Source organism: Cherax quadricarinatus, chromosome 32 (genome assembly GCF_038502225.1).
Source record: "Cherax quadricarinatus isolate ZL_2023a chromosome 32, ASM3850222v1, whole genome shotgun sequence".
NCBI classification, from domain to species: Eukaryota; Metazoa; Arthropoda; class Malacostraca; order Decapoda; family Parastacidae; genus Cherax; species Cherax quadricarinatus.
The window spans coordinates 29,017,338-29,043,812 of NC_091323.1; the positions used below are offsets into that span (position 1 = coordinate 29,017,338).

Sequence of the window (26,475 nt, forward strand, 5' to 3'; positions counted from 1 at the left end):
GATGGTACAGTGTAGGGTTGTAACTAATGGTACAGTGTAGGTTTGTCGTAACTGGTGATGGTACAGTGTAGGGATGTAACTGGTGATAGTACAGTGTAGGGTTGTTGTAACTGATGATGGTACAGTGTAGGGTTGTCGTAACTGGTGATGGTACAATGTAGGGATGTTGTAACTGGTGATGGTACAGTGTAGGGTTGATGTAACTGATGATGGTACAGTGTAGGATTGTAACTAATGGTACAGTGTAGGTTTGTCGTAACTGGTGATGGTACAGTGTAGGGATGTAACTGGTGATGGTACAGTGTAGGGTTGTTGTAACTGATGATGGTACAGTGTAGGGTTGTTGTAACTGGTGATGGTATAGTGTAGGATTGTTGTAACTGGTGATGGTATAGTGTAGGGTTGTTGTAACTGATGATGGTACAGTGTAGGGTTGTAACTGGTGATGGTATAGTGTAGGGTTGTTGTAACTGGTGATGGTACACTGTAGGGTTGTTGTAACTGGTGATGGCATAGTGTAGGGTTGTTATAACTGATGATGGTACAGTGTAGGGTTGTTGTAACTGGTGATGGTACAGTGTAGGGTTGTTGTAACTGATGATGGTACAGTGTAGGGCTGTTGTAACTGGTGATGGTATAATGTAGGGTTGTTGTAACTGATGATGGTACAGTGTAGGGTTGTTGTAACTGGTGATGGTACAGTGTAGGGTTGTTGTAACTGGTGATGGTATAGTGTAGGGTTGTTGTAACTGGTGATGGTATAGTGTAGGGTTGTAACGGGTGATGGTACAGTGTAGGGTTGTTGTAACTGGTGATGGTATAGTGTAGGGTTGTTGTAACTGATGATGGTACAGTGTAGGGTTCTTGTAACTGGTGATGGTACAGTGAAGGGTTGTTGAAACTGGTGATGGTACAGTGTAGGGTTGTTGTAACTGGTTATGGTATAGTGTAGGATTGTTGTAACTGGTGATGGTACAGTGTAGGGTTGTTGTAACTGGTGATGGTATAGTGTAGGGTTGTTGTAACTGGTGATGGTACAGTGTAGGGTTGTTGTAACTGGTGATGGTACAGTCTAGGATTGTTGTAACTGGTGATGGTACAGTGTAGGGTTGTCGTAACTGATGATGGTACAGTGTAGGATTGTTGTAACTGGTGATGGTATAGTGTAGGGTTGTTGTAACTGATGATGGTACACTGTAGGGTTGTTGTAACTGGTGATGGCATAGTGTAGGGTTGTTATAACTGATGATGGTACAGTGTAGGGTTGTTGTAACTGGTGATGGTACAGTGTAGGGTTGTTGTAACTGATGATGGTACAGTGTAGGGCTGTTGTAACTGGTGATGGTATAATGTAGGGTTGTTGTAACTGATGATGGTACAGTGTAGGGTTGTTGTAACTGGTGATGGTACAGTGTAGGGTTGTTGTAACTGGTGATGGTACAGTGTAGGGTTGTTGTAACTGGTGATGGTATAGTGTAGGGTTGTTGTAACTGGTGATGGTATAGTGTAGGGTTGTAACGGGTGATGGTACAGTGTAGGGTTGTTGTAACTGGTGATGGTATAGTGTAGGGTTGTTGTAACTGATGATGGTACAGTGTAGGGTTGTTGTAACTGGTGATGGTACAGTGAAGGGTTGTTGAAACTGGTGATGGTACAGTGTAGGGTTGTTGTAACTGGTTATGGTATAGTGTAGGGTTGTTGTAACTGGTGATGGTACAGTGTAGGGTTGTTGTAACTGGTGATGGTATAGTGTAGGGTTGTTGTAACTGGTGATGGTACAGTGTAGGGTTGTTGTAACTGGTGATGGTACAGTAGGGTTGTAACTGGTGATGGTACAGTGTAGGGTTGTCGTAACTGGTGATGGTACAGTGTAGGGTTGTTGTAACTATGGTACAGTGTAGGGTTGTTGTAAATTGTGATGGTACAGTGTAGGGTTGTAACTAATGGTACAGTGTAGGTTTGTCGTAACTGGTGATGGTACAGTGTAGGGATGTAACTGGTGATAGTACAGTGTAGGGTTGTTGTAACTGATGATGGTACAGTGTAGGGTTGTCGTAACTGGTGATGGTACAATGTAGGGATGTTGTAACTGGTGATGGTACAGTGTAGGGTTGATGTAACTGTTGATGGTACAGTGTAGGATTGTAACTAATGGTACAGTGTAGGTTTGTCGTAACTGGTGATGGTACAGTGTAGGGATGTAACTGGTGATGGTACAGTGTAGGGTTGTTGTAACTGATGATGGTACAGTGTAGGGTTGTTGTAACTGGTGATGGTATAGTGTAGGATTGTTGTAACTGGTGATGGTATAGTGTAGGGTTGTTGTAACTGATGATGGTACAGTGTAGGGTTGTAACTGGTGATGGTATAGTGTAGGGTTGTTGTAACTGGTGATGGTACACTGTAGGGTTGTTGTAACTGGTGATGGCATAGTGTAGGGTTGTTATAACTGATGATGGTACAGTGTAGGGTTGTTGTAACTGGTGATGGTACAGTGTAGGGTTGTTGTAACTGATGATGGTACAGTGTAGGGCTGTTGTAACTGGTGATGGTATAATGTAGGGTTGTTGTAACTGATGATGGTACAGTGTAGGGTTGTTGTAACTGGTGATGGTACAGTGTAGGGTTGTTGTAACTGGTGATGGTATAGTGTAGGGTTGTTGTAACTGATGATGGTACAGTGTAGGGTTGTTGTAACTGGTGATGGTACTGAGTGGTACAGGTAGGGTTGTTGTAACTGGTGATGGTACTGGTGTTGATGGTACAGTGTAGGGTTGTTGTAACTGGTTATGGTATAGTGTAGGATTGTTGTAACTGGTGATGGTACAGTGTAGGGTTGTTGTAACTGGTGATGGTATAGTGTAGGGTTGTTGTAACTGGTGATGGTACAGTGTAGGGTTGTTGTAACTGGTGATGGTACAGTCTAGGATTGTTGTAACTGGTGATGGTACAGTGTAGGGTTGTCGTAACTGATGATGGTACAGTGTAGGGGTGTTGTAACTTGTGATGGTACAGTGTAGGGTTGTTGTAATTTGTGATGGTACAGTGTAGGGTTGTAACTAATGGTACAGTGTAGGTTTGTCGTAACTGGTGATGGTACAGTGTAGGGATGTAACTGGTGATGGTACAGTGTAGGGTTGTTGTAACTGATGATGGTACAGTGTAGGGTTGTTGTAACTGGTGATGGTATAGTGAAGGGTTGTTGTAACTGGTGATGGTATAGTGTAGGATTGTTGTAACTGGTGATGGTATAGTGTAGGGTTGTTGTAACTGGTGATGGTACAGTCTAGGATTGTTGTAACTGGTGATGGTACAGTGTAGGGTTGTCGTAACTGATGATGGTACAGTGTAGGGTTGTTGTAACTTGTGATGGTACAGTGTAGGGTTGTTGTAATTTGTGATGGTACAGTGTAGGGTTGTAACTAATGGTACAGTGTAGGTTTGTCGTAACTGGTGATGGTACAGTGTAGGGATGTAACTGGTGATGGTACAGTGTAGGGTTGTTGTAACTGATGATGGTACAGTGTAGGGTTGTAACTGGTGATGGTATAGTGAAGGGTTGTTGTAACTGGTGATGGTATAGTGTAGGATTGTTGTAACTGGTGATGGTATAGTGTAGGGTTGTTGTAACTGGTGATGGTACAGTGTAGGATTGTTGTAACTGGTGATGGTATAGTGTAGGGTTGTTGTAACTGATGATGGTACAGTGTAGGGTTGTTGTAACGTGATGGTACAGTGTAGGGTTGTTGTAACTGGTGATGGTACAGTGCAGGGTTGTTGTAACTAGTGATGGTACAGTGTAGGGTTGTCGTAACTGGTGATGGTACAGTGCAGGGATGTTGTAACTGGTGATGGTACAGTGTAGGGTTGTTGTAACTGGTGATGGTACAGTGTAGGGATGTTGTAACTGTTGATGGTACAGTGTAGGGTTGTTGTAACTGGTGATGGTACAGTGTAGGGCTGTTGTAACTGGTGATGGTACAGTGTAGGGTTGTTTTAACTGATGATGGTACAGTGTAGGGTTGTTGTAACTGGTGATGGTACAATATAAGGTTGTTGTAACTGGTGATGGTATAGTGTAGGGTTGTTGTAACTGATGATGGTACACTGTAGGGTTGTTGTAACTGGTGATGGTATAGTGTAGGGTTGTTGTAACGGGTGATGGTACAGTGTAGGGTTGTTGTAACTGGTGATGGTATAGTGTAGGGTTGTTGTAACTGGTGATGGTATAGTGTAGGGTTGTTGTAACGGGTGATGGTACAGTGTAGGGTTGTTGTAACTGGTGATGGTATAGTGTAGGGTTGTTGTAACTGATGATGGTACAGTGTAGGGTTGTTGTAACTGGTGATGGTACATTGAAGGGTTGTTGAAACTGGTGATGGTACAGTGTAGGGTTGTTGTAACTGGTGATGGTATAGTGTAGGATTGTTGTAACTGGTGATGGTACAGTGTAGGGTTGTTGTAACTGGTGATGGTGTAGTGTAGGGTTGTTGTAACTGGTGATGGTACAGTGTAGGGTTGTTGTAACTGGTGATGGTACAGTCTAGGGTTGTTGTAACTGGTGATGGTACAGTGTAGGGTTGTTGTAACTGGTGATGGTACAGTCTAGGATTGTTGTAACTGGTGATGGTACAGTCTAGGGTTGTTGTAACTTGTGATCGTACAGTGTAGGGTTGTTGTAACTTGTGATGGTACAGTGTACGGTTGTCGTAACTGGTGATGGTACAGTGTAGGGTTGTAACTGATGATGGTACAGTGTAGGGTTGTCGTAACTGGTGATGGGACAGTGTAGGGTTGTTGTAACTGGTGATGGTACAGTGTACGGTTGTCGTAACTGGTGATGGTACAGTGTAGGGTTGTCGTAACTGGTGATGGTACAGTGTAGGGTTGCTGTAACTGGTGATGGTACAGTGAAGGGTTGTTGTAACTGTGGATGGTACAGTGTAGGGTTGTAACTGATGATGGTACAGTGTACGGTTGTCGTAACTGGTGATGGTACAGTGTAGGGCTGTTGTAACTGTGGATGGTACAGTGTAGGGTTGTAACTGATGATGGTACAGTGTACGGTTGTCGTAACTGGTGATGGTACAGTGTAGGGCTGTTGTAACTGGTGATGGTACAGTGTAGGGTTGTAACTGATGATGGTACAGTGTACGGTTGTCGTAACTGGTGATGGTACAGTGTAGGGCTGTTGTAACTGTGGATGGTACAGTGTAGGGTTGTAACTGATGATGGTACAGTGTACGGTTGTCGTAACTGGTGATGGTACAGTGTAGGGTTGTTGTAACTGGTGATTGTACCGTGTAGGGTTGTTGTAACTGGTGATGGTACAGTGTAGGGTTGTTGTAACTGGTGATTGTACAGTGTAGGGTTGTTGTAACTTGTGATGGTACTGTGTAGGTTTGTTGTAACTGGTGATGGTACAGTGTACGGTTGTTGTAACTGGTGATGGTACAATGTAGGTTTGTTGTAACTGGTGATGGTACAGTGTAGGGTTGTTGTAAATGGTGATGGTACAGTGTAGGATTGTAACTGACGGTACAGTGTAGGGTTGTCGTAACTGGTGATGGTACAGTTTAGGGATGTAACTGGTGATGGTACAGTGTAGGGTTGTTGTAACTGGTGATGGTACAGTGTAGGGTTGTTGTAAATGGTGATGGTACAGTGTAGGATTGTAACTGACGGTACAGTGTAGGGTTGTCGTAACTGGTGACGGTACAGTGTAGGGATGTTGTAACTGGTGATGGTACAGTGTAAGGTTGTCGTAACTGGTGATGGTACAGTGTAGGGATGTTGTAACTGGTGATGGTACAGTGTAGGGATGTAACTGGTGATGGTACAGTGTAGGGTTGTTGTAACTGGTGATGGTGCATTGTAGGATTGTTGTAACTGGTGATGGCACTGTGTAGGATTGTTGTAACTGGTGATTGTACAGTGTAGGGTTGTTGTAACTGGTGATGGTGCAGTGTAGGGTTGTAACTTTTGATGGTACAATGTAGGGTTGTCGTAACTGGTGATGGTACAGTGTAGTGTTGTTGTAACTGGTGATGGTCCAGTGCACGGTTGTTGTAACTGGTGATGGTACAGTGTAGGGTTGCTGTAACTTGTGGCGTGAAGTGGATGTTGGGTAAAAACTTAACTTACGAAAGTTGCTGTAGGATTTAACCGGCATCCAGGACCTAGTTACCAACCCTGTGTCAACATCTGTGGTCCAAAACTCTTACTCTGCTACCAACAGATATCAAATATTGCGGTAACAAGTATGAGATATTTTCAAAAGAGAACATAATTATTACTTCCGACAAATGGCAGATCAACCAGGTTGGGATGGCTGTGTAGACGAACGGACTGCCAACAGCAACAGCCTGATTGAACAATCTGGAGTTTACCTGGAGAGAGTTCCGGGGGTCAACGCCCCCGCGGCCCGGTCTGTGACCAGGCCTCCTGGTGGATCAGACCCTGATCAACCAGGCTGTTACTGCTGGCTGCACGCAAACCAACGTACGAGCCACAGCCCGGCTGGTCAGGAACCGACTTTAGGTGCTTGTCCAGTGCCAGCTTGGAGACTGCCAGGGGTCTGTTAGTAATTCCCCTTATGTATGCTGGGAGGCAGTTGAACAGTCTCGGGCCTCTGACACTTATTGTATGGTCTCTTAACGTGCTAGTGACACCCCTGCTTTTCTTTGGGGGAATGTTGCATCGTCTGCAAAGTCTTTTGCTTTTGTAGTGAGTGATTTTCGTGTGCAAGTTCGGTACTAGTCCCTCTAGGATTTTCCAGGTGTATATAATCATGTATCTCTCCCGCCTGCGTTCCAGGGAATACGTACAGGTTAAGGTACCTCAAGCGCTCCCAGTAATTGAGGTGTTTTATCTCCGTTATGCGCGCCGTGAAGGTTCTCTGCACATTTTCTAGGTCAGCAATTTGACCTGCCTTGAAAGGTGCTGTTAGTGTGCAGCAATATTCCAGCCTAGATAGAACAAGTGACCTGAAGAGTGTCATCATGGGCTTGGCCTCCCTAGTTTTGAAGGTTCTCATTATACATCCTGTCATTTTTCTAGCAGATGCTATTGATACAATGTTATGGTCCTTGAAGGTGAGATCCTCCGACATGATCACTACCAGGTCTTTGACGTTGGTGTTTCGCTCTATTTTGTGGCCAGAATTTGTTTTGTACTCTGATGAAGATTTAATTTCCTCGTGTTTACCATATCTGAGTAATTGAAATTTCTCATCGTTGAACTTCATATTGTTTTCTGCAGCCCACTGACAGATTTGGTTGATGTCCGCCTGGAGCCTTGCAGTGTCTGCAATGGAAGACACTGTCATGCAGATTCGGGTGTCATCTGCAAAGGAAGACACGGTGCTGTGGCTGACATCCTTGTCTATGTCAGATATGAGGATGAGGAACAAGATGGGAGCGAGTACTGTGCCTTGTGGAACAGAGCTTTTCACCGTAGCTGCCTCGGACTTTACTCTGTTGACTACTACTCTCTGTGTTCTGTTAGTGAGGAAATTATAGATCCATCTACCAACTTTTCCTGTTATTCCTTTAGCACGCATTTTGTGCGCTATTACGCCATGGTCACGCTTGTCGAAGGCTTTTGCAAAGTCTGTATATATTACATCTGCATTCTTTTTGTCTTCTAGTACATCTAGAACCTTGTCGTAGTGATCCAATAGTTGAGACAGACAGGAGCGACCTGTTCTAAACCCATGTTGCCCTGGGTTGTGTAACTGATGGGTTTCTAGATGGGTGGTGATCTTGCTTCTTAGGACCCTTTCAAAGATTTTTATGATATGGGATGTTAGTGCTATCGGTCTGTAGTTCTTTGCTGTTGCTTTACTGCCCCCTTTGTGGAGTGGGGCTATGTCTGTTGTTTTTAGTAACTGTGGAACGACCCCCGTGTCCATGCTCCCTCTCCATAGGATGGTAAAGGCTCGTGATAGGGGCTTCTTGCAGTTCTTGATGAACACGGAGTTCCATGAGTCTGACCTTGGGGCAGAGTGCATGAGCATGTTATTTATCGCCTGTTCGAAATCATTTGGCGTCAGGATAACATCGGATAGGCTTGTGTTAACCAAATTCTGTGGCTCTCTCATAAAAAAAATAATTTTGATCTTCGACTCTCAGTCTGGTTAGCGGCTTGCTAAAAACTGAGTCATATTGGGACTTGAGTAGCTCACTCATTTCCTTGCTGTTATCTGTGTAGGACCCATCTTGTTTAAGTAGGGGCCCAATACTGGACGTTGTTCTCGACTTTGATTTGGCATAAGAGAAGAAATACTTTGGGTTTCTTTCGATTTCATTTATGGCTTTTAGTTCTTCCCGTGATTCCTGACTCCTATAAGATTCCTTTAGCTTAAGTTCGATGCTTGCTATTTCTCTGACCAGTGTCTCCCTACGCATTTCAGATATATTGACCTCTTTTAGCCGCTCTGTTATTCTTTTCTGTTGCCTGTAAAGGGAGCGTCTGTCTCTTTCTATTTTACATCTACTCCTCCTTTTTCTTAGAGGAATAAGCCTTGTGCATACATCGAGTGCCACCAAGTTAATCTGTTCTAGGCATAAGTTTGGGTCTGTGTTGCTTAGTATATCTTCCCAGCTTATATCGGTTAGGACTTGGTTTACTTGGTCCCACTTTATGTTTTTGTTATTGAATTTGAATTTGGTGAATGCTCCCTCGTGACTAATCTCATTATGTCGGTCTGGGGCTCCACGCATACATGTCTGAACCTCAATTATGTTGTGATCTGAGTATATTTTTTTGATATGGTGGCATTTCTTATCAGATCATCATTGTTAGTGAAGATGAGGTCTAGTGTATTCTCCAGTCTAGTAGGCTCTATTATTTGCTGGTTTAAATTGAATTTTGTGCAGAGATTTAAAAGCTCGTGTGAGTGTGAGTTTTCATCAGAGCTGCCTCCTGGTGTTATTACTGCAACAATATTTGCTATATTCCTCCATTTTAGGTGCCTTAAGTTGAAATCCCCCAGGAGCAAGATGGTGGGTGCAGGAGCTGGATGATTTTCCAGACAGTGGTCAATTTTTAAAAGCTGTTCCTGGAATTGCTGGGATGTTGCATCCGGAGGCTTGTAGACTACCACAATGACTAGGTTTTGGTTCTCGATCTTTACTGCTAAAACTTCCACTACATCATTTGAGGCATTAAACAGTTCTGTGCAAACAAGTGACTGCAATGTACAGGCCAACCCCATCCCCCCCTTTTGCCTGTTCACTCTGTTACATCTGTATAGGTTGTAACCTGGGATCCATATTTCGTTTTCCAAGTGATCCTTTATGTGGGTCTCAGTGAAAGCCGCGAACATTGCCTTTGCCTCTGCAAGCAGTCCACGGATGAAAGGTATTTTGTTGTTTGTTGCTGGCTTTAGACCCTGTATATTTGCAAAGAAGAATGTCATTGGACTGGTGGTATTGTTGGTACTGGGGGGAGATTTTTTTTCCGGCATTAGTATCTGTATCTGTTGGTTTGGAATGGAGACCATCGACTGTAGTTCCACTCCAGGAATGACTGGATTTGGTGTACGATTTCTGCCATTTCCTGCCAGTTTTTTTTTCTTTTCAGGAGGCCTGATCTTGTTCACTCTTGACGTCTCTGTGTTGGTGACTTGTTCACTCTTGACTGCTCTCTGGAGGTAACCTGTTCACTCTTGACACCTCTGTGTGGATATATATATATATATATATATATATATATATATATATATATATATATATAGGGCTCCATCATGGTAGGCTCCAGGAGGGCTCTAAATGGGAACAACCAGCAGCCCCTCCCAGTAGACAGAGCTGACAGCTACCCTGACATCTCCTCTACAGAGGACCTAAAATCTGCAATCAAATTAACATCCACCAGAACGCTGACACACATCCCCAAAGCAGCTCGCCCTCAAGCTACAAGCAAATTCGCTGATCTGAAAAAAGTCAATGAAGCTCCTGTAAACAACGGATCCTGGCACAACCTACTGCTATCTGGCAATGCCTGTTTGGCTGTCCCACCAAGGAGGGACAAATCAGCAACATATGTTATTAGGGCAATAAATGCATTCCCTAGAGATGACAACCTCGTCTGTCTCATCCCTAGGGCGACAAACACCCGCCGGGAAAATGCCAACAACAGGACACCCGACGCCTCAAAAATCAGAGCCCAAATTAACAAAAAAATAGAAGAGGGTAATACTGTTGGAGCACTGAGGCTTATAACCAGTGAGGATACCATCGCTCCTAAGGACGTCAGTACGGCACAAACCCTGAAGGACAAACATCCACTCCATGACATTGCAGCAAGTGAAAAATATTTAACCTTACAGGATGCTGATGTGTATAAAGCTGCCATGTCATTTCCACAGGGCTCAGCAGGAGGTTTCACCGGTTTAAGGCCACAGCACTTAAAACAAATGCTCAGCCCAGCACTTGGTGATGTTTCAGAGAGGTTGCTGTCTAAATTCACCAAATTTTCCAATGTGTGCCGGGCTGGCAGTGTCCCAGAGGTCATTAGATCCCTTTTCTTTGGTGCCTCACTGTGTGACCTCCGGAAGAAGGATGGAGGAATCAGGCCCATTGCTGTGGGCAACACCCTTCGGCGCCTAGTCGCCAAGGCTGCGTTAAGAATGGTGAGTCAAGTGGCTGCCTCGGTTTTGGTGCTCAACATGGCTGTGAAGCAGCTGCCCACGCAGCACGAGTATACATCAACAACATGTCTGATGAAAAAGCTTTTATCAAATTATACTTTGCCAGCGCTTTTAACTTAGAAGGGATTCTTCTCTGTAAGCAGTTTCTAGACACTTCCCTTCCCTCTATCCCTTCATACAATCGTGTTATAGTGCGACTTCTGAACTATTGTTTGGGGACCACGAAATTGACTCGTATGAGAGTGTGCAACAGGGGGACCCTCTCGCCCCCTTTCTATTCTGTCTGGTCACCAAGGAAGTCACAGAAGTGCTCTCCAGTGAGTTCAGTATCTGGTTCCTGGACGACGGTACCCTAGCTGGCACAACAGAATCTCTCCTAGAGGACATCAGAAAAATTAAAGACATGGGAGAGAGCCTGGACCTATCTTTAAACCCCAGCAAATGTGAAATAGTTTCTACCAATCGACAGATGATCCAGAATATTAGTGCTGTTTTACCAGGAGCACGAGCCATTGATTCAGCCAGCAGCACTCTCCTTGCTGCTCCTCTTGGGCCCAATGCCATCGATCTATCCTAGAAAAAAAATCCAAGACCTCAGGACGATGGAAGGCAGGATGAAAGACATCGATACACATGATGCCTTCTACCTACTCACCAGGTGCCTGTCAATCCCAAAATTTACCTACTTCCTGAGATGCTTCCCAGCCTTCAGCAGTCCAAAACTCAAGGAATATGACTCTCTCCTTAAGACCATGCTAGAGAGTGTATTGAATCTTTCCCTCGAAGATGGACAGTGGTTGCAAGCCTCACTTCCAGTCAGGCTTGGTGGGCTGGGAGTACGCAGATCCTCCCAGATTTGTAGACAGCCTGTACTGTCTGCACAGACAGCCCATGCTGTCTGCCAGCTTAGTTCATATTTCGCGCCATGCTGGTGCTGCCACCTATAGGCGTTGCCACTTCAGCCTGCCTGCCCTTGTCACACTCTCACTCACACAGCGGCCTAGCAGGAAGACACAAGGCCTACTCCTAGCTCTCTCTCATGGGATGGCCCTCCCGGGCCATGGGCACAACACACAAGCCTGTGTACCCACCACAACTTAAAGTAAGAAGCCTCCGAAGATGTATCATTTACTCCCCGCTACCAGAACACCAAATAATCCTTTTTATAAATGGTGGAAAGCGGTGGTCGCAGCAGTTGTTTGCCCAGAGAGAGGAAGGAGAGGTATGAAGTCATCTTCACTTCATCACCCTACACAAGAAGCATCCATCTCTCAACAAGTTATCCTGATGTCGTGTCTGCACGTTTGAGCATCCAGACACAGGTACAAGCAGGATCCAGCCGAAATTTGCCGAAATTCTCCGAGAATTGCAAGTGACCCCACGCTACAGCGTCCCACGCTGTTTCTCAAGTCATGTGTTCAGCGTCACTTGTATGTTGCTGTTGTTGTTCAGCTCAGCACAGCTGTTTCAGCAAGCCAGAGGTGAGTTTCGTGGTGATTTCTGTGTCCAGTGTGTTTCCCTGTGTTTGTGGGTGGGAGGAGGAGGAATGGCCAGATGCTCCCTCGCCATACACTCACCCACACACCTCACCAGCCTACCATACACCACTCACCACTACTCACTCCCTCTGCTGTGTTTTCTGCTGTTTTTCGTGTGAATTCGTCGCCAGTGCTGTTTATCCGAGTGCCAGAGGCCACTCAAAGCTACGTGGATCAGCATGCCACGTAGACCAGCATGCCACGTAATCACAATGCCACGCGGATCACGACGCCCCCCAAAGTTCCCCCGGGGGGGAAAAAAAAACCCCCCCCAAAATTTTTTTTTTTTTTAAAAAAAAAAAAAACCCTTTTTTAAAAATTTTCCAAAAAAAAAAAAAATTTTGGGGGGGGCCCCCGGTTTGGGGCCCAAAAAAAAAAAAATTTTTTTAAAAAAAATTTTTCCCCCGGTTAAAAAAAAAAACCCCCTTTTCCCTTTTAAAACCACTTTTTTTCCCCCCCCCAAAAAAATTTTAAAAAAAAAAGGGGGGGAAAAAAAAAAAAATTTTTTAAAAGTTTTAAAAAAAATTTTTTCCCCCCAAAAAAAATTTTTTAATTTTTAAAAATTAAAAGTTTTTTTTTTTGTTTTTTTTTTTTTTTGGGCCAAAATTTTTTCCCTTTGGGGGGTTTGGGGGGGTTTTTTATAAAAAATTTTTTTTTAAAAAACCCAAAAAAAAAATTTAACCAACCCCCCCCCTATTTTTTAAAACCCCCCCCCAAAAAAAACCCCCCAAACCATGCTGGTGCTGCCACCTATAGGCGTTGCCACTTCAGCCTGCCTGCCCTTGCCACACTCTCACTCACACAGCGGCCTAGCAGGAAGACACAAGGCCTACTTCTAGCTCTCTCTCGTGGGATGGCCCTCCCGGGCCATGGGCACAACACACAAGCCTGTGTACCCACCACGACTTAATAAAGTAAGAAGCCTCCGAAGACGTATCATTTACTCCCCGCTACCAGAACACCAAATAATCCTTTTTATAGATTGCCCTTCCAGCTTTCCTATCCTCTTCCATAGCATCAAATGAGTTAATAAAACAAATTCTCCTGGACAACCTCAGTGACTCAGCAGGAATACAGGACCCTAGCTACACCAGTGCCATCACTGAATGGGAGACTCTTGCTGCTCCAGCACCAAAATCTATTGTAGCACTGGCCTACAAACAGTCAAGTTGGGATCACCCCAATGTTGAAGAGGCACTTGTCAACATGCTTAGGGTTGTAACATCAAACAGGGAGACTGCCCATCTCTAAGCTGTAAGTGCACTTCATTCCGGGGACTTCATCCAAACAGTTCCCATTTCGGCAATGGGAACACGCCTCGACCCTAAGACCCTTCGTATTGCAGTAGCTCTGACTCTTGCTGCCCCAATTCACACGGAATATACGTATATTTGCGGCGATGTGCAAGCCGACCAATATGGTCTACATGGTCTTAACTGTTCCAAAACCAAGGGCTGGCATGAAAGATACAATGAAGTCAACGACATCATAAAGAGAACCCTTGCTACAGCTGGATACCCAGCCGAGAGAGAGCCCCGATCACTAGTAGCCAACAGTACCCACAACCCAGCAATCTGCCCCGACAGAATCACCATCTATCCTTGGAAGAATGGCAAGCTCTTAGCATGGGACTATAACTGTGTCTCGACGCTGGCTGACACCTACATCCATCACAGTGTCGGGCGACAGGGAAGACCTGCTGACTACAGGGAGGAGTACAAGATCAGCAAGTACAGGGACATAAGCCAACAGTATCAATTTGTCCCAGTGGGATCAGAGACCTTGGGATCATGGGAAAAACATGCCACACGTTTCCTAAAAGAAATGAGTTCCAGACTCACTGACACCACCAGGGACCCATATGCAGCCACTTTCATGTTCCAGCGCCTCAGCGTGGCCATCGAGAGGAGAAATGCTTACTGCATAGAAGTAGCAAGACGTGCCTGAAATCTTGTATGTTTATGAGACAGAAAAAAAGACACCAGCGATCCTACTATCATGTAAAACAATTACAGGCTTTCGTTTTACACTCACTTGGCAGGACGCTAGTACCTCCTTGGGCGGTTGCTGTCTACCAACCTACTACGTAGGATTATCTATCTATATATATATATATATATATATATATATATATATATATATATATATATATATATATATATATATATACACATTCCTGTATATATGTGAGCATTCCAACAGCGTTTCTGACCTGTCTTTTAGCAGTAAGTCGTGTATTTCATACAATTTACACTAAAACTTTCTATATTTTGTCTTTCTTGTTGCACAGAGGTGGTTACGAGAAGCTGGGTGTGGTGGTGGCAGCCTACATGCACTACAGCAACATCTGCGCCTCTACCGACCAGGCCCTCGACAGATATGCTATGAAACGCTTCTTCGATGATAAGATCGGCCAACTCTATCATCCCTCTCAGAAAAGGTGAGACACAAGCTTCTCTTCAGTTTATTGCGTGAGGTGCAAGTTTGTATGTGTGTACGTACGCACCTAAATTGGGATTGTGAGGATTGTGGTCGTAAAATAGCCGTTTAGAGAGCAACTTTCGTTTAAAATTATTATAGGTTTTTATACTCAAAATAACATCACTTGTGTTATTTGTACACATTGCAACTAAAATTTCATGTCTGAAGACACTTGAAACAAGTCTAAAACGTTGAAATAAGTTAAAAAAAAGGAAAAACTAGGTATAATAAGTTCGTGTTTGTGTCCTCGCTTAACTGTGCTCTCCTGTGATTGTGACGACTGTGTTCTAACTTACAGACCCAGCGTCTTAATAAGCAAATCCTTAGTGTAACACAGTTGTCCGTTATTGTTGCTATCACAGCAAATAAATCCCATCTCTGTCCGCTACAATCACCATTCCCATACACCCACTTTTTCCCTGTTAGTTCGTTAAATGGAGTTTGTTAATACTACTACTTTATGTTTTGTGTTTCCTCTCACTGTCCTCACACGAATAATAATAACAATAATAATAATATTATTATTATTGTTGTTGTTGTTAATGTGGAAGGGTGTTGATGTAGGAGACGTGTCCATGATGGGGTGTTGATGTAGGAGACGTGTCCATGATGGGGTGTTGATGTAGGAGACGTGTCCATGATGGGGTGTTGATGTAGGAGACGTGTCCATGATGGGGTGTTGATGTAGGAGACGTGTCCATGATGGGTTGATGTTCTAAATAAAGAGGGAAGTCAGAGCTGGCTCAGTGGCTATCGCGTCGATCTGGATTAATCCAGTATGTATTCACCTAGTTGTGGTTGCAGGGGTCGATTCATAGCTCCTGGCCCCCGCCTCTTCACTGGCCGCTACTGGGTCACTCTCCCTGCACCATGAGCTTTATCATACCTCTGCTTAAAGCTATGAATGGATCCTGCCTCTACTACACCGCTTCCCAAACATTTTCCACTTCCTGACTACTCTGTGACTGAAAAAATACTTCCTAACATCCCTGTGATTCATCTGTGTCTTCAATTTCCAACTGTGTCCCCTTGTTACTGTGTCCCATCTCTGGAACATTCTGTCTCTATCTACCTTGCCAATTCCTCTCAGTATTTTATATGTCGTTATCATGTCCTCCCTATCTCTCTTGTCCTCCAGTGTCGTAAGGTCGATTTCCCTTAACCTTTCCTCGTAGGACATACCCTTTAGCTCTGGGACTAGTCTTGTTGCAACCCTTTGCACTTTCTCTAGTTTCTTTACATGCTTGGCTAGATGTGGGTTCCAAACTGGTGCCGCATACTCCAATATGGGCCTAACGTACAGAGTGTACAGGGTCTTGAACGATTCCTTATTAAGATGGCGGAATGCTGTTCTTAGGTTTGCTAGGCGCCCATATGCTGCAGCAGCTATTTAGTTGATGTGCACCTCAGGAGATGTGCCTGGTGTTATACTCACCCCAAGATCTTTTTCCTTGAGTGAGGTTTGTAGTCTCTGGCTCCCTAGACTGTACTCTGCGGTCTTCTTTGCCCTTCCCCAATCTTCATGACTTAGCACTTGATGGAGTTTACCTGGAGAGAGTTCCGGGGGTCAACGCCCCCGCGGCCCGGTCTGTGACCAGGCCTCCTGGTGGATCAGAGCCTGATCAACCAGGCTGTTGCTGCTGGCTGCACGCAAACCAACGTACGAGCCACAGCCCGGCTGATCAGGAACTGACTTTAGGTGCTTGTCCAGTGCCAGCTTGAAGACTGCCAGGGGTCTGTTGGTAATCCCCCTTATGTGTGCTGGGAGGCAGTTGAACAGTCTCGGGCCCCTGACACTTATTGTATGGTCTCTTAACGTGCTAGTGACACCCCTGCTTTTCATTGGGGGCATGGTGCATCGTCTGCCAAGTCTTTTGCTTTCGTAGTGAGTGATTTTCGTGTGCAAGTTCGGTACTAGTCCCTCTAGGATTTTCCAGGTGTATATAATCATGTATCTCTCCCTCCTGCGTTCCAGGGAATACAGGTTTAGGAACCTCAAGCGCTCCCAGTAATTGAGGTGTTTTATCTCTGTTATGCGCGCCGTGAAAGTTCTCTGTACATTTTCTAGGTCGGCAATTTCACCTGCCTTGAAAGGTGCTGTTAGTGTGCAGCAATATTCCAGCCTAGATAGAACAAGTGACCTGAAGAGTGTCAACATGGGCTTGGCCTCCCTAGTTTTGAAGGTTCTCATTATCCATCCTGTCATTTTTCTAGCAGATGTGATTGATACAATGTTATGGTCCTTGAAGGTGAGATCCTCCGACATGATCACTCCCAGGTCTTTGACGTTAGTTTTTCGCTCTTTTGTGTGATTGGAATTTGTTTTATACTCTGTTGAAGTTTTAATTTCCTCATGTTTACCATATCGGAGTACAGTGGACCCCCGGTTAACGATTTTAATCCGTGCAAGAGGGCTCATCGTTATGCGAAATAATCGTTATGCGAATGAATTTTCCCCATAAGAAATAATGGAAATAAAATTAATCCGTGCAAGACGCCCAAAAGTATGAAAAAAATTTTTTTTTACCACATGAAATGTTAATTTTAATACACACAAACTGAAAAAGGCATGCACAATTAAATGACACTTACTTTTATTGAAGATCTGGTGATGATTGATGGGATGGGAGGAGGGGAGAGCATTATCTTCTTACTGTTTAGAAGGGGAATCCCCTTCCATTAGGACTTGAGGTAGTAAGTCCTTTTCTGGGGTTACTTCCCTTCTTCTTTTAATGCCACTAGGGCCAGCTTCAGAGTCACTGGACTTCTTTCGCACAAGATATCTGTCCATAGTGGCCTGTACCTCTCGTTCCTTTATGACTTGCCTAAAGTGTTTCACAACATTGTCAGTGTAATAATCACCAGCACGGCTTGCAATAGCTGTGTGAGGGTGATTTTCATCCATGAAGGTTTGCACTTCAAGCCACTTTGCACAGATTTCCTTAATCTTTGAAGTAGGCAACTTCTTCAATTTCTCTCTCCCCTCCTCCGAAGCAATTTCCTCAGGTGTGGCCTCTTGCTGTTGAAGTTGATCTAGCAGCTCATCAGTGGTTAGTTCTTCATTGTCCTCCTCCACCAACTCTTCCACATCCTCCCCACTAACCTCCAACCCCAAGGACTTTCCCAATGCCACAATGGATTCCTCAACTGGCACAGGATTCTCAGGGTTAGCCTCAAACCCTTCAAAATCCCTTTTGTCTACACATTCTGGCCACAGTTTCTTCCAAGCAGAGTTCAAGGTCCTCTTTGTCACTTCCTCCCAAGCCTTACCTATAAGGTTTACACAATTGAGGATATTAAAGTGATCTCTCCAAAACTCTCTTAGAGTCAGTTGAGTTTCTGAGGTCATTACAAAGCACCTTTCAAACAGAGCTTTTGTGTACAGTTTCTTGAAGTTGGAAATAACCTGCTGGTCCATGGGCTGCAGGAGAGGAGTGGTATTAGGAGGCAAAAACTTCACCTTAATGAAGCTCATGTCCCCATAAAGTCGCTCTGCCACGTCTGTAGGATGACCAGGGGCATTGTCTAACACCAGGAGGCACTTAAGTTCTAATTTCTTTTCAGTTAGGTAATTTTTCACATTGGGGGCAAATGCATGGTGTAACCAGTTATAGAAAAATTCCCTAGTGACCCATGCCTTACTGTTTGCCCTCCACAGCACACACAAATTATCCTTGAGGACATTCTTTTGCCTGAACGCTCTGGGAGTTTCAGAGTGATACACTAATAAAGGCTTCACTTTGCAATCACCAGTAGCATTGGCACACATCAACAAAGTAAGCCTGTCTTTCATAGGCTTATGTCCTGGGAGTGCCTTTTCCTCCTGAGTAATGTAGGTCCTGCTTGGCATTTTCTTCCAGAACAGGCCTGTTTCATCACAATTAAACACTTGTTCAGGTTTCAGTCCTTCAGTTTCTATGTACTCCTTGAATTCCTGCACATATTTTTCAGCCGCTTTGTGGTCCGAACTGGCAGCCTCACCATGCCTTATCACACTATGGATGCCACTACGCTTCTTAAATCTCTCAAACCAACCTTTGCTGGCCTTAAATTCACTCACATCATCACTAGTTGCAGGCATTTTTTTAATTAAATCGTCATGCAACTTCCTAGCCTTTTCACATATGATCGCTTGAGAGACGCTATCTCCTGCTATCTGTTTTTCATTTATCCACACCAATAAGAGTCTCTCAACATCTTCCATCAATTGCGATCTTTGTTTCGAAAACACAGTTGAACCTTTGGCAAGAACAGCTTCCTTGATTGTCTTTCTGGTGCCCACAATAGTAGCGATGGTTGATTGGGGTTTCTTGTACAGCTTGACTAGGTCGGCTATACGCACTCCACTTTCATACTTATCAATTATCTCTTTCTTCATCTCTATAGTAATTCTTACCCTTTGAGGTGTAGGGTTGGCACTAGAAGCTTTCTTGGGGCCCATGGTCACTTATTTTCCAGAAACAGCACCGAAAATACTGTAATAATACGAAATATTCCGAGTGTATGCTTGGATGTTACCGCGGAGGCTGGCTGGTAAACAATGGGACGGAGCGGCACATGTGAGGCTGGCTGAGGGCACATTGGACGCGTCTCGGACGAAAATCGGTATGCGGGTTTTTAATCGGTATGCGGGGCAAAAATTTTGCGATAAAAGTAATCGTTATGCGGAAAAATCGCTATGCGATGCCATCGTTATGCGGGGGTCCACTGTAATTGAAATTTCTCATCGTTGAACTTCATATTGTTTTCTGCAGCCTTTTGAAAGATTTGGTTGATGTCCGCCTGGAGCCTTGCCTTGCCTTGTCCTGTTTCCTGACAAACCTGGCCCGGTGGCCTGGTGGCTAAAGCTCCCGCTTCACACACGGAGGGCCCGGGTTCGATTCCCGGCCGGTGGAAACATTTCGACACTTTTCCTTACACCTGTTGTCCTGTTCACCTAGCAGCAAATAGGTACCTGGGTGTTAGTCGACTGGTGTGGGTCGCATCCTGGGGGACAAGATTAAGGACCCCAATGGAAATAAGTTAGACAGTCCTCGATGACGCACTGACTTTCTTGGGTTATCCTGGGTGGCTAACCCTCCGGGGTTAAAAATCCGAACGAAATCTTATCTTATCTTATCTTATCTTACCTAACCTAACAATGATAACACCAAACATGGCGACTCCCCTGCCTTCCCTGGCTTCAACACTCTTGTTAATCTCACAGGTATGACCAACGATCCTGATGCGCTAACTACTGAAAATACAAGTCTTCGTATATCACTGGCCAAACACGAATCCAAGATAGCTAACCTTGAGAACAAGATTCTTGAATTTGAACACAAATTTATGACACCTGAAACGAGCAACTTCAGCAAAACTTTACAAACAGCCATAACCTATCATACGGAACAAATAGCAACATTAAACACTAAGGTTGAAGAAGCTATCAAGGACTGGAAGAACAACATGAATGCCCAACTGAATGATTACCTTCAAAACCATGGAAATAAGTCACTTTGTCTGACTTTTGTGGGTTATCCTAGGTTCTCTACACATATGCTGCTATGTATGATAATCTATGTAACTGTATTTGTGTATACCTGAATAACCTACTTACAATCAGGAAAGTTTATCTGTCTACAGCACTCTCTTCACCAGTGACAAACCAAACGAACTCTAAGGATACCACTCTTAAGATCATCAAAAACCAGCTACGAGTGAACGTAATAGCTAATGAAATTAAGGCGGTTCATCTGCTAGGAAACCAAGATAGAAAACAATGTTATGCATGGATTATACTCGCATGACATGTCAGAATCTGTTGTACAGGTTAAGAAAGCTCAAAGGGGAAAATAATGACAAAATCCACCAGTGCTTCACACGGGATGGAAAAATCGTAGCGAGGAAAACAGATGTAGGCAGGATGTACGTATACAATCACTAATGAACATGAGCTATCTAACTTCCTAAGAGATGCTGATCTTACCGAGACTGATTAGCCTGATGAACCTAACCACAGTTCTCTGTTTAGTGCTATGCATTGTTGTGGCCCTTGGCTTGATGGGTAAAGCTCTCGCTTCACACGCTGAGTGTCTGGGTTCGATTCCCGGCATGGGTAGAAACATAGGGCGTATTTCCTTACACCAGTTGTCTATGTTCACCCATCAGTAAAGTGGGTACCTGGGTGTTAGTCGACTGGTGTGGGTTGCATCCTGGGACAAAATTGACCTAATTTGCCCAAAATGCTCTGCATAACTAATGGTTTTCTATGAAGTAGTATGTCATTGATGTCAGCTAGGCTTGTATAACTTGTACATGTACTTGCAGTTATTTAATTTTATTGCTGAACAAATAGTGCATTACTTCACTTTTTTGTTATTAATTATTATTTTTTTCTTTTTGTACAATCATTCGTTTAGCAAAAAAAGAAAGGTATACATTATTTCTTCATAGTCAGTTCTTAGTCTTATTTTGATTACCCCTCAAATTTTTACTATAACATAATTTTAGTTTTTTAAGCAGTGATAATTAAATATCACGAAGTGTCAGTTTGATTGTTTTGATGTTAATGTAATCCTAAATTTAAAATAAAAAGTAAATGTTTTGCAATAGAAATGTCTAAAGTTTCTAATTAATTTTTTTAAACATTTTAAAATGTTTAAAATACATGTGTGACCAGTATTTCTGCTCATCTCTGTATCAAGTAAAATTGTCAGATCTGTGAAGCTCATTATTGTGCCTTTTATTCTTCTGTATTGTGAATTTTATTTATTAATTTTATTATTATTATTATATTTGGGGGTGAGCACAAAACCCATAGAAAGTTGTGCTGTGCCTGTTGAATGGGAGGCAGTAGGATTAGATGCAAAGGGAGGGTAGGTCTTGATTCCTCAGATCAAGAGCTCTAAGCATTAAGGTCCTTCCCTTCTATTGTAACACTGAGCTTGTGTTGCAGATATGTGCAGTACTTCGCTGGGTTACTGTCTGGGGTGATCCGCATCAACTCTAGTCCACTCTACCTCCACACACTCACCATGTATGGTATCCCTCACTTTGAACCTAGAGGAGGCTGCCATCTTTTTATCAAAGTAAGTGCCTTGATGATGGCGTAAACTCAGAGGTTTACACAGCATTTTCTTCACTCTTCACAGTATTTTCTTCTCAGACATAGAGACAGCATACTGGGGCCCTGACCACTACTAGGTTGATGGGCTGATGACATCATCATCACCTCTCTGCTACCTCTCTTCCACATTAGTCAGAAGCCTAATGTATAGGTGAAATGTGTCAGAAATAAAAATACCTAACCATAGCATGTCCTACTCGTCTGTTTGTCAGTACTGTGTACCATTCTAGTCAAATCAAATCAGTTTTTTGTTTTTGTTTATTTTTTATTAACACCAGGAAATAGCAAACAAGAGGACTCTAATAGCAATAGTGAGGATAAATTACCAAAAACAACTGGTGGGAGCTCCATTGTTGGTGCTAGGGAGGATAGAAGTAAGACAGGGAAACATGCACCAACAGGGAATACAGTCACAGAAACCCAAGGCAAGCGGAAACCAAGCCTGTGCACATAGTATGCACTTGGTATCTGCTGGCATGGGAAATCTGGAAAAACAGATGGGACGTGCAACTATGACCACCCTAGAAAATGCCATGCCCATATGACAACAGGAAAATGCAAACTCCCTTCCTGTAAGCTTTTTCACCCTGAAATGTGTACCTCTTCAGTACAGGAAAGACTGTGCTATAACTTAAATTGCCAGGCATACCATCTGAAGGGGACAAAAAGATACAAAACATCCAGGCCATGGGAAAACCTGGGTAGCCACAGCCACTCAAGAGGGAGAGGTTTTTTAGTGCCAGGAAGGAAAAAAAACTGGCAGGAAATGGCAGAAATCGTACACCAAATCCAGTCATTCCTGGAGTGGAACCACAGTCGATGGCCTCCACTCCAAACCAACAGATACAGATACTAATGCCGGAAAAAAAATCCCCCCCCAGTACCAACAATACCACCAGTCCGATAACATTCTTCTTTGCAAATATACAGGGTCTAAAGCCAGCAACAAACAACAAAATACCTTTCATCCGTGGACTGCTTGCAGAGGCAAAGGCAATGTTCGCGGCTTTCACTGAGACCCACATAAAGGATCACTTGGACAATGAAATATGGATCCCAGGTTACAACCTATACAGATGTGACAGAGTGAACAGGCAAAAGGGGGGAGGTTGGCCTGTACATTGCAGAGTCACTTGTTTGCACAGAACTGCTTAATGCCTCAAATGACGTAGTGGAAGTTTTAGCAGTAAAGGTCGAGAACCAAAACCTAGTCATTGTGGTAGTCTACAAGCCTCCGGATGCAACATCCCAGCAATTCCAGGAACAGCTGTTAAAAATTGACCACTGTCTGGAAAATCTTCCAGCTCCTGCACCCAACATCTTGCTCCTGGGGGATTTCAACTTAAGGCACCTAAAATGGAGGAATATAGCAAATAATATTGTTGCAGTAATAACACCAGGAGGCAGCTCTGATGAAAACTCACACTCACACGAGCTTTTAAATCTCTGCACAAAATTCAATTTAAACCAGCAAATAATAGAGCCTACTAGACTGGAGAATACACTAGACCTCATCTTCACTAACAATGATGATCTGATAAGAAATGTCACCATATCAAAAACAATATACTCAGATCACAACATAATTGAGGTTCAGACATGTATGCGAGGAGCCCCAGACCGACAAAATGAGACTAGTCACGAGGGAGCATTCACCAAATTCAACTTCAATAACAAAAACATAAAGTGGGACCAAGTAAACCAAGTCCTAACCGATATAAGCTGGGAAGATGTACTAAGCAACACAGACCCAAACTTATGCCTAGAACAGATTAACTCGGTGGCACTCGATGTATGCACAAGGCTTATTCCTCTTAGAAAAAGGAGGAGTAGATGTAAAATAGAAAGAGACAGGCGCTCCCTTTACAGGCGACGGAAAAGAATAACAGAGCGGCTAAAAGAGGTCAATATATCTGAAATGCGCAGGGAGACACTGGTCAGAGAAATAGCAAGCATCGAACTTAAGCTAAAAGAATCCTTTAGGAGTCAGGAATCGCGGGAAGAACTAAAAGCTATAAATGAAATCGAAAGAAACCCAAAGTATTTCTTCTCCTATGCCAAATCAAAATCGAGAACAACGCCCAGTATTGGGCCCCTACTTAAACAAGATGGGTCCTACACAGATGACAGCAAGGAAATGAGTGAGCTACTCAAGTCCCAATATGACTCAGTTTTTAGCAAGCCGCTAACCAGACTGAGAGTCGAAGATCAAAATGAATTTTTTATGAGAGAGCCACAAAATTTGATTAACACAAGCCTATCCGATGTTATCCTGACGCCAAATGACTTCGAACAGGCGATAAATGACATGCCCATGCACTCTGCCCCAGGGCCAGACTCATGGAACTCTGTGTTCATCAAGAACTGCAAGAAGCCCCTATCACGAGCCTTTTCCATCCTATGGAGAGGGAGCATGGACACAGGGGTCGTCCCTCAGTTACTAAAAACAACAGACATAGCCCCACTCCATAAAGGGGGCAGTAAAGCAACAGCAAAGAACTACAGACCAATAGCACTAACATCCCATATCATAAAAATCTTTGAAAGGGTCCTAAGAAGCAAGATCACCACCCATCTAGAAACCCATCAGTTACACAACCCAGGGCAACATGGGTTTAGAACAGGTCGCTCCTGTCTGTCTCAGCTACTGGATCACTACGACAAGGTCCTAAATGCACTAGAAGACAAAAAGAATGCAGATGTAATATATACAGACTTTGCAAAAGCCTTCGACAAGTGTGACCATGGCGTAATAGCGCACAAAATGCGCGCTAAAAGAATAACAGGAAAAGTCGGTCGATGGATCTATAATTTCCTCACTAACAGAACACAGAGAGTAGTCGTCAACAGAGTAAAGTCCGAGGCAGCTACGGTGAAAAGCTCTGTTCCACAAGGCACAGTACTAGCTCCCATCTTGTTCCTCATCCTCATATCCGACATAGACAAGGATGTCAGCCACAGCACCGTGTCTTCCTTTGCAGATGACACCCGAATCTGCATGACAGTGTCTTCCATTGCAGACACTGCAAGTCTCCAGGCGGACATCAACCAAATCTTTCAGTGGGCTGCAGAAAACAATATGAAGTTCAACGATGAGAAATTTCAATTACTCAGATATGGTAAACATGAGGAAATTAAATCTTCATCAGAGTACAAAACAAATTCTGGCTACGAAATAGAGCGAAACACCAACGTCAAAGACCTGGGAGTGATTATGTCGGAGGATCTCACCTTCAAGGACCATAACATTGTATCAATCGCATCTGCTAGAAAAATGACAGGATGGATAATGAGAACCTTCAAAACTAGGGAGGCCAAGCCCATGATGACACTCTTCAGGTCACTTGTTCTATCTAGGCTGGAATATTGCTGCACTCTAACAGCACCTTTCAAGGCAGGTGAAATTGCCGACCTAGAAAATGTACAGAGAACTTTCACGGCGCGCATAACGGAGATAAAACACCTCAATTACTGGGAGCGCTTGAGGTTTCTAAACCTGTATTCCCTGGAACGCAGGAGGGAGAGATACATGATTATATACACCTGGAAAATCCTAGAGGGACTAGTACCGAACTTGCACACGAAAATCACTCACTACGAAAGCAAAAGACTTGGCAGACGATGCACCATCCCCCCAATGAAAAGCAGGGGTGTCACTAGCACGTTAAGAGACCATACAATAAGTGTCAGGGGCCCGAGACTGTTCAACTGCCTCCCAGCACACATAAGGGGGATTACCAACAGACCCCTGGCAGTCTTCAAGCTGGCACTGGACAAGCACCTAAAGTCAGTTCCTGATCAGCCGGGCTGTGGCTCGTACGTTGGTTTGCGTGCAGCCAGCAGCAACAGCCTGGTTGATCAGGCGCTGATCCACCAGGAGGCCTGGTCACAGACCGGGCCGCGGGGGCGTTGACCCCCGAAACTCTCTCCAGGTAAACTCCAGGTAAACTCCAGTTGTTTCCCACTAAGGTAGGGTGGCCCAAAAAAGAAAACTTTTCATCATCATTCACTCCATCACTGTCTTGCCAGAGGTGCACTTACACTACATATAACACAGCAGCATTAACACCCCTCCTTCAGAGTGCAGACACTGTACTTCCCATCTCCAGGACTCAAGTCTGGCCTGCTGGTTTCCCTGAATCCCTTCTGAAATATTATCCTGCTCACACTCCAGCATCATGTCAAGTCCTAAAAACTATTTGTCTCCATTTGCTCCTATCTAACATGCTTACACATGCTGGAAGTCCAAGCCCCTCACACACAAAACTTCCTTTACCCCCTCCCTCCAGCCTTTCCTAGGTCAACCTCTACCTTGCCTTCCCTCCACTACAGATTTATACACTCTCAAAGTCATTCTATTTTGTTTCATTCCCTCTACATTTCTGAACCACCTCAACAACCCCTCCTCAGCTCCCTGGATAATAGTTTTGGTAATCCCACACCTCCTAATTTCCAAACTAAGAATTCTCTGCATTATATTCACACCGCACATTGCCCTCAGACACATCTCCACTGCCTCCAGCCTTCTCCTTGTTCCAACATTCACCACCCATGCTTCGCACCCATGTAAGAGCATTGGTAAAACTATACTCTCATACATTCCCCTCTTTGCTTCCAGGGACAAAGGTCTTTGTATCCATAGACTCCTCAGTGCACCACTTGCCTTTTTCCCCTCGTCAGTTCTATGATTCACCTCA

At 44.0% G+C, this 26,475-nt stretch overlaps 1 protein-coding gene across 7 annotated transcripts in view; it reads left to right on the forward strand.

Annotated features, from left to right (window-relative positions):
* by (focal adhesion protein tensin) overlaps positions 1-26,475 on the forward strand; it is an 830,704-nt gene that overhangs the window by 412,051 nt on the left and 392,178 nt on the right. For all 7 annotated transcript variants that reach the window (XM_070090572.1, XM_070090566.1, XM_070090570.1 and 4 more), the window contains exons 5-6: positions 14,480-14,629; positions 21,608-21,740. In XM_070090572.1, the coding sequence (XP_069946673.1) occupies positions 14,480-14,629; positions 21,608-21,740 (283 nt within the window). The remainder of the gene's footprint in view (positions 1-14,479; positions 14,630-21,607; positions 21,741-26,475) is intronic.